The sequence below is a fragment of the Lipotes vexillifer genome, unplaced genomic scaffold (assembly GCF_000442215.2).
Source record: "Lipotes vexillifer unplaced genomic scaffold, Lipotes_vexillifer_v1.1 scaffold1798, whole genome shotgun sequence".
Lineage (NCBI taxonomy): Eukaryota > Metazoa > Chordata > Mammalia > Artiodactyla > Lipotidae > Lipotes > Lipotes vexillifer.
Genome location: NW_006789032.1, coordinates 723,918 through 732,341, shown reverse-complemented (window position 1 = coordinate 732,341; position 8,424 = coordinate 723,918). Strand labels below are relative to the sequence as shown.

The following is an 8,424-nucleotide window of genomic DNA, read 5'->3' as shown; positions in this document are numbered from 1 at the left end:
AAGAGCGTGGCAGTGTCTGCCACAGGCCGGACGGGTGAGTGGGCACTAAGACCCCCAGGCCCCAGCAGACTCCAGCAGGACCCAGGACCCTGGCAGGTCCCCGGGAGCCAGGATGTGTGGGCCCTGTCACTCCCGGAGGCACCCTGCACTGCAGACCTTAGCGGAAGGAGATCCAGTCTTCACGCAAAACCTTCCTCGGTGTAGAATGCCAACCGGTACCCCAAGGGTTAAGGCCACCGCAGTCCAGCTGAACACATGCAGGCTGACGCGGAGGGGATCGCGGCTGTGGCCTGGCCTGCAGGTGCCCAAGGCTGGGGAGCGGCCGGTGTTCTCCTGGATCTGCGTCTGGGAAGCGCAGGGCAGACGTCCAGCCTGCAGGAGCAGGAAGCCGGACGCACACCACAGATGGGGCGGCTGCAGCGGAGCCCAGGGCCCATGCCGGGCTGGCCCCACCCTCGGGGTATCAGTTGTCCCTGGGGTCCCACCACCTGCAGGCCAGGACCCGGCTGAAATGAGTCTTTTGTTTTGCTGCTTTTCTTGGGCAATCAGATGCTCGGAGTAGAAGGCCCTCAGAGGCCAGTTAGCCGACCGCCCCAGCTTCCCTCTGTGTCCCCTCCATGGGGTTGCCTGGTTTTGGCTTGAATACCTCTGGGGACGAGGGCCTCACTACCTGAGGCTCAGCACCCTTCCTATTTTTTGAGGGGGGAGCCGCTTCCCGCCCTGAGAGTCCTAGTTTCTGCATGCACTCACCTGTGAGTGATCCTGAGCGCCCATGTAGAGCTTGGCAGTGGGGCAGGCCTGCACAGCTGGGTCCCGGGATGGCGGTGCCCCAGGCACGTCCTCACACCCAGGCATCTCCCTGGCCCTGCCGCCTGGGGCACATCTCCTCTTGGGTGCAGCCCCCAGTGGCAGCACCCAGCCAGATGCTGTCTTCCTGGGGGTGGAACCTGAGGCAGCAGGACACTGTCTCTGTCCCATCCCCGTCCCTGAGGTGTGGGGACCACAGGGCATGGTGTCCGGCCACAAGGGGCCCCTCCCCACTGACCCTGACCTCTGTCACTTCTCAGCGGCCTGCCCGGCCCTCCACCCGGATGGCTCCCTCCCAGGTAGGTCCCCCCATCCTGTGTGGCGGCTGCTTCCCACCAGCCCCTAGCCGCCCCTGCTCTGGGTCCTTGTCGGGGTGGGGGGTGGCCTGGGACTGGGGTCAGGCAATGCTGGAGGCCTGGGTCATTCGTGGCCTCCGTGAGCCTCTGCTGACCAGGAACGGGGCGGGCGAGGGGCTGAGCCAGGGTCCCTGGCATCGCATCTTTACTGCTGTGGGTCTGAGACAGCCAGAGGGAAGGCTGACACGTGGGCCCCTGTGGTCAGGGAGATCTGCCAGGTCAGGGCAGTGGGGTCGGGCTGCAGGCGGGGGCCCAGCTTGGGGCGGGGTCTCCCGCGGGATGTCCAGCAAGCTGCTCAGCACCAGCTGCAGGGCCAGCGAGTGGGGATGGGGGTGGGATGGGCGGGAGTCCGGGCACTGAGGGTCGCAGGGAGGCGAGGGCTGCGGGCAACAGAAGGGGCAGGACGGTGCTGCTTGCATGTCCTTCCCCAGGTCAGGATGGAGGGAAAGGGGGAGCAGCAGGCCCCCGAAGGCCTGCGTCTCCCTCGCTGCCTCTGCTGCCTCCTCTCACCTGACGCCTGGCTCTCTTCTCTGCCTCCTGCCCCCCACCTCCCCTCCCGTCTCTAATTGTCCCTCACGCGCCCCCCTCCCCAGGCTTTGACCTGATGGCAGCCTTCGGGCTGGTGGAGACGGACTACGCCGCTATCCGTGGCCGTGGAGCCCTCGGCCTTTGGCCCCATCAGGACCTTCACGCTCTTCAAGGATGCTCAGCTGACCCGCCGGGCCAGGTCGGGGCGGTGTGGGCCTGGGAGCAGGAGGGCACCCTGGGGGGGTCGTGGGAGGGGGCGTCCCCCAGGCCCAGCGGCTGTACCCCAGAGCCAACCAGGGAGACTCCCGGGGGGACGTGGGCTCCGGGAATCCGAGTTCCACAGATTAATAAATCTCTTGTGGGCGGAATGAGGCCACGGTTGAGGGGGTTCCTTCTCCCCATGTGGCCCAGGGATTGACCAAACTTGCAGACTTCTGGGCGGGGCCACCAAATCTGTCCCCCTGAGAACTCCTGCCTCCTTGTGCTTTAATTTGATTCTGCAAATATCCAGGGTCTGTAAGAAGCCACTGCTTTGTGACTCACCACGATCAAGGCTTGTGATGACCTCCGAGGTCTAATAGCCACCCCACTTCGCATATGGAGGTGTCTTTAATCACTCGTTGGAAATTCCACACCCACAGCATAATTTTTCTTAAGTTAAAATGTTTTACGTTGCAAAGGGAAATCACGTACTTTATATAGAGATTTGAGAAATACAAAATGCAGCCCTGGGGCTGCTAAGAGCAGAAGGGGCTCCTCCCTGGGTCAGGAAGGCTCCCCAGGAGGTGGCAGAAGGTAGGAGAGAATGGGAGAGGGGAGGGCACTCAGGAAAACGAGCAGCACGTGCCAAGGCCCTGGGGTCGCTTTGCTTAAAGAATTGCAGCCATGAGGCTGGGCTGTGTCTTCCAGGCCCTTGGTTATCCCAAGGGCAAAGGAAGGGCAAGTAGGGAGGCTGCAGGCCATTAGGAGCGATTTCACTGGGTGACTCAAGACCGTGTTCGCTGCCCCTCCCCACCGCTGAGCACCAGGGTGGGCACGGCACCAGCACAGAGCCCAGCTGCCCACCCAGTCTGAGCAGCTCCCAAGGGCAGAGCTGCCTCTGGGCTTGTGGGCTCCTGGCCCAGGAGCCAGGCTCAGAGACCTTGCTGGGAGCCCTCGACCGGCGCCCTCCCACCCACGCAGAGGCCCTGAAGAAGGGCCATCGTGGACACTGGCCGCGGCCCCAGCGGGCCTTGGGGAGCTGTTCCCCTTGAAACCTGACACGCCTGGGCCGGGAGTCCTGCCCCTCACACTCCCCGCGTTACTCACGGGGAAGCCGAGGCAGGAGAGGCCCAGCCTGGCCCCGAGGACACCACTCTGCCGTCCCAGGGGTCCGGCCTCCTCTCAGGCCTGCGGTCGCCCCTGCTGTGTCCCCACAGCGACGTCCACTTGGCCACCCTCCCCGCGGAACACACAGTCGTCTTCCTCCTGCGCCTGCTCCCCGAGACGCCCCGCGAGGTCTTCGCGCTGTGGCAGGTGGCGGCCGAAGACTTCCGGCCCGTCCTGGGGGTCCTGCTGGACGGTCAGTTGGAGGGGAGTGGTGGGCCCCAGTCACTCCGCAAAGGCAGGAGCCACTGGTGCAGCACAGCCTCGGAGGCTTTGCACACCCATCGCGGCCCCCACCCTGCTGTTCCACTCTGGGTGCGTCCTCCTGCCTCTCACCTGGGGTCTCACGCGCCCCCTGCCCTGCCCCCCCAGCCAGCAGAAAGTCGTTGACCTACTTCAGCCGTGACCCCAGGGCCACCTTGCAGGAGGCCACCTTCGACCTGCCCGAAGTGAGGAGGATATTCTTTGGGAGCTTCCACAAGGTCCTGGAAGGTCCTGGAAGGACCAGAGCATGTGCCTCCCTGCCTAACACCCTCCTGGCTCTCAAGTTCTGGGACACACCCCCCACGGGGCTCTGCAGGACACAGGCTGCCCACGCCCGTCACCGTGGCTCCCCCTCTGCTCCTGTGGTCCCCTCCACCCTGGACGTCCTTACCTTAATTTGGGTCAAAGAGCATCCAGCCCTTTCTCCTGCGTCCCACAAGTCCCTAGGAGGGGCTGTGCGGGATGTCATTTGGTCCATTTCACAGGAGGGAAACTGAGGCCCCGCGAGGGGGGTCTCACGAGACTTGGGGTGGAGTCAGGATCCTGACCCCAGGCCCCAGGGGATGGTCACCTGCCCCTCCCCGCTCTGGCCCTGGCTTGTGGGCTTGGAAGGGAGCCCTTCTTGGCCCGGGGCCGCAGGAGACCTCCTGGTGTCTCCCAGGTGCACATAGCCGTGGGCCGCTCCAAGGTCAGGCTCTACGTGGACTGCCGGAAGGTGGCTGAGAAGCCCACTGGGGAGGCTGGCAGCCTGCCCACCACCGGCTTCGTCACACTGGGGAGACTGGCCAAGGCCCGGGGCCCCCGGAGCAGCTCAGCCTCGGTGAGCCAGACAACCCGGGGCTGGTGGACCCCCTCCCGCCCCCTGACCCAGCTGCACCTGGCCAACCCTGCCCCTCCCCACCACCTGCAGTTCCAGCTCCAGATGCTACAGATTGTGTGCAGTGACTCCTGGGCAGAGGAGGACAGGTGCTGCGAGCTCCCGGCTTCGGTAGGCGGGCAAGTGCCCACTGAGGGCAAAAGAGTCTGGGGGTAGACTGGCCATCCAGGTCATTGCCGCTCCGGGAGAAATCCAGACAGCCTTCCTGGAGGAGGCGGCCCCTGGGGCTAGAGCCGGAGCTCAGGGCAGCTGGATGTGTGTCCTGGAGGCCCTGAGGGAAGGCAGGCTGGAGCAGGCCCGGAAGCCCCCAGCCCCAGGGGTGGCTGCTTCCACGTGCTCAGGGCCACTGCCCTTTTCTGTGGGCACAGTTGTGGGCAGGGGTCCTTACCGACTCCCCTGGGTGCCCACACCGGTCTTGGCCATGCTGGTGGCCTGCAAGGGAGTGAGAGAGGGAGTCCTGTTGGGGGCTTGTGCCAGGCAGCTTGGGGGGTGGGCACCCAGGACCAGGTCCTGCCCCCTCCCCCCCAGCCTCCCAGGGGTGGGTTTGGAGGCTCTCTGGACCCTGGTGTCTGTGGATACCCTGAGCTCTAGGGTCAAACAAGAACTGAGGAAAGGGTCCATTTAATGGTGGTGGTGTCCTTTCTCCCAGAAGAATGGAGAGACCTGCCCTGCCTTCCCTTCTGCCTGTGCGTGTTCCTCGCAGACCCCTGGGCCCCCGGGCCCCCAAGGACCTCCTGTGAGTCCAGCAGCTCCTCCCTGGGGTGACCAGGGGCTCCCGGCAACATCTTGCTGCCAGTGGGGGTGAGGGTGGCCCCCGCATGCCCCAGCAGCCGTCCCTAGGCCCACCACCAGGTGGGATAAAGACTCCACGAGTGTCCTGCCTGCTTCTTCCGCCCACTGGCCCACGAGCCCCCTGCTGCAGGCCCCTTCCTCCCAATGGCCACCCTCTCCCGAGCAGGCCCCTCTCTGGTGTCGGAGCCATACTCCCCCACTGGGGTGGGGGTCCGGGCCCAGCAGTCTGCGGCACCGTGCTGGCCCCTGGCCACAAGTCGCAGCCACGCAGGCAGCCTCTGTCCTGGGCGCTCTGGGCTGTAGGGTAGCCCTGGGGGGCCTTTCCCCAGGCCTCCAAGGAGGCGGCTCCAGGCCTGGGCCCCGCTGTGGGGCAGGTCCAGACCCTCTGGCCGCCCTGAGGCTCCAGGACCCGTTCTAGCTGGTGGTCCACAGACCTCACCAGGGAGGGGCCAGGGCTGGAACCCAGACCCGCCTGAGCCCATGAACGCGGTAACCGGTCAGCTGTGGGAGGGCTGGGTGGGCCAGGACGCCCTCGCCCCGGAGCCCCCCTCCTCCTCCCCCTGAAGGCGGGGACTGGAGTCCAGGGCACTGCTGGGGAGGCCAGCGTGCAGCCCGGCCTCAGCCTCGTTTGTGCCTCTGCAGGGCCACCCCGGGAGGGACGGAGCCCCAGGAGAGCAGGGCTTCCCAGGGCCCAGGGTGAGTTGTGAGGCGTCCTGGTGGGGTGGGTGCAGGACTGAGGCCCCCGCAGCCCAACCCCAGGCAGGAGCGGGGCCCCCCAACCGGGCTATGGTGCCCTCCCCGCGGGGCCCCAGCCTAGGGACCGCGTGACGGGCAGTCTTGGGCGTCTGGCCAGGACGTGTGTCCTCTGCCTTCAAGTGTGTTTCTCTCCCCAGTGGCTCCACCGGCTTTGAAAGTTGCTGGTGTTTTCTTGTTGGACGCGTGGCCTCCAGCCCCCGCTCCGCTCGGTTACCTCTTCTTTGCTCGTGGGGCTCTAGGTTTAACGGAAGCACCTGAGCCCTGAGTTGTGACTAGTTTACACTGTTGTTGTCTTTTGACCTGGTCTACCTACCGTACGTGTCTCCAGGCAGATTTTAGGATCGCCTTTGTCTAGTGGACCGCGTGGGTCTGTCTCTACAGCTCCTGACTTCCACACCGTGTTTGAAGGCTTTCCTGAGTCTGAGAGGGTCCACCTGCTCCCTGGTGCTTCTGGCACCTTCCGACACACAACGTGCTTCCTCCTCCCTCCCCAGACCACTGCCCCCTCTGTCCTCCCAGTGTTGGGTAGCCAGGCCCCGCCAACTTCAAAAGCAGCCTAATCACATCACGAGTTTCCACGGACTCCAGAGTCCAAACAGCTGCCTCAGACACGGATCCTGGTGTCCAGCTCCACCTCAGGCTCCCCAAATCCTCTGTCCTCTCTGTGTACGATTTTTGTGTCCTATGTATTATTCAGTTATCTTATTTGCAATAGTTTTTTTTTATTTTCAGATGGTTTTCTTGGAATTTCCTGGTTTAAATTTACATCACCTGTGAAAAATCACTTCACTGACTCCGGTTTTTATTACACTCGTTTATTTTTCTTTTTCTCGTTTATTTGTCTGGTGTGGTGACACTCCAGTTTGTCAGAGAACCGTGGTGATAGAAGACATCCTCATCTTGACTTCTCAGAAATGCTGCTGGTGTTTGCCGGTTGAGTGTGGGGCTGGCCTGGGAGCTGAGACAGATACATTTTGCCACGTGGTGGCCAGATCCTACCCTTATTTTATTAGGAGATTCTATACATCAAGAGTGGGCGTTAAATAAGATTTAGCGCCTCGTCAGCTGCTGTGGACGCAAACAAATCATTTTTCTTCTTGAAGCTATTAGATTGGTGAATGATTTTATCTCTCCCACATTCTGAACTGCGCCTGCTCCCGTTAAAAGCCGGCTTGGTCACTGAGCACTCACTGCCCATTTAATGGGCTGCAGGCTTCTGTGCGCTCAGGTTTTATTTAGGATTTTTGCATTGATATTCACAAATGGGAATGCCTGTGGTTTTCTTTAGAGTTTGGTGCATTGACATGCATGACTCACACGATTATTTGAAAGCAGTCTTTTTGTTTTTAAACTGCAAATCAAGCAGTTTAAATGGCGTTAGCGTCATCTGTCCCTTAGAGGTTTGGTAGAATGTTCTGGTGTTTGGGGTTCAGGGCTCTGTGCTGGCCCGTCCAGAGTTGGCCCAGCTCCTGGCTATACAGTGGGGTCATAGCAGGACCCCTCCCTCCCAGAGTGGTCTGCGGGAGTGAAGATGCCTGTGACGGGCCTGGGTCTGGAGACCATGGGCCGGCAGGAAAGCGGGATCGAAGGAGGGGCAGCAGGACGGGCCACACGTCTTCTCAGCCCCACCACACACCCCCATGTCTCTAGGGAGAGCCCGGGCCACCCGGACAGATGGGACCCGAGGGTCCTGGAGGTCAGCAGGGGTCACCAGGCACCCAGGGCCAAACCATCCAGGGACCCATGGTAGGTGTTGCCTACCCCCCAGCACCCCCCCCCAGCCCCTCTCCCCTCGCCCTCCCTCCCATCCCCCCGCCCCTCTCCCCTCACCCTCCTGCCCATCCATCTTCCCCATCCAGGGTCCACCAGGGGTCAAAGGAGAGAAGGGGGACCATGGACGCCCCGGCTTGCAGGTAGTGGGTCAGACCACACTCGGAGCACCAGTGCTGTGTGCTCGGGACGGAGGTCTGGGGACAGGGCCTCCCCCTCCGGGTTGGACCTCGGCCCAGCCTGGCTGGCTGCCTCTGTTCTATTCCAGGGCCACCCCGGCCTCCAGGGCACCCCTGGGACGGTTGGCGTCCAGGGACCAAAGGTGGGAGAGGAGCCTGGCCGGGAGGGTCTGGAGATGGAGGCTGTGGTGGGGCTTCCTTCTCTGCCCCACACCCACCTCCCCCCGTATCCTGCCCCCGCCGGGGCCTGGCTGGTGGGAGGGGAGTGTCAGCCCACACAGACTGGGGCATGAGTGGCCACTGCCCGGGCCAGGGGCAGGCCCTGGGATGGACCAACCTCAGCCCGGCACAAGCACGTACCCCCAACAGTGGTGGGTTTGGGGGGGTCACTGTGGGAGGGGCACCTGCCTCTGCCCCGCCCACCCCTTCCTTTGCCCTCAGGGAATGAGAGGCCTGGAGGGGACTGCTGGCCTGCCCGGAGCCCCTGGCCCTAGGGTGCGTATCGCCTCCTCCGTGAGCCCCCAATGCCACTCACCCCACCAGCCCTCCCCAGGTTTCTTGGGGCTGAGCTGAACAGTGACCGGGGAGGCCTCTCGGCCCCAGGCTGGGGCCTTGTCAGCGGCAGCGCTGGGCGCATGAGAGTCCTTATCCAAGGAGCGCAGCAGCCGCGCCCCCCCCCCCCCCCCCCCCCCCCCCCCCCCCCCCCCCCCCCCCCCCCCCCCCCCCCCCC

The 8,424-nt window shown here is 63.7% G+C and overlaps 2 protein-coding genes across 2 annotated transcripts in view; both read left to right on the top strand.

The window, feature by feature from the left end:
* The window catches only part of COL20A1 (collagen type XX alpha 1 chain), a 26,123-nt gene that overhangs the window by 14,085 nt on the left and 3,614 nt on the right, over window positions 1-8,424 (top strand). The window contains 13 exon segments of the mRNA XM_007462275.1: window positions 1-34; window positions 1,068-1,106; window positions 1,757-1,814; window positions 1,816-1,890; window positions 3,110-3,252; window positions 3,429-3,538; window positions 3,982-4,140; window positions 4,231-4,308; window positions 4,847-4,933; window positions 5,632-5,685; window positions 7,605-7,658; window positions 7,784-7,837; window positions 8,136-8,189. The exon segment at window positions 1-34 is cut by the window's left edge and continues 9 nt beyond it. Coding sequence (XP_007462337.1) covers window positions 1-34; window positions 1,068-1,106; window positions 1,757-1,814; window positions 1,816-1,890; window positions 3,110-3,252; window positions 3,429-3,538; window positions 3,982-4,140; window positions 4,231-4,308; window positions 4,847-4,933; window positions 5,632-5,685; window positions 7,605-7,658; window positions 7,784-7,837; window positions 8,136-8,189 — 999 coding nt within the window.
* LOC103091308 (cuticle collagen 2C-like) lies at window positions 7,277-7,482 on the top strand (the record flags this gene model as incomplete). The annotated part of the gene is made up of 2 exons (XM_007462267.1): window positions 7,277-7,282; window positions 7,396-7,482. Coding segments are annotated over exons 1-2 (93 nt in total), but the record flags the coding sequence as incomplete, so codon positions are not given.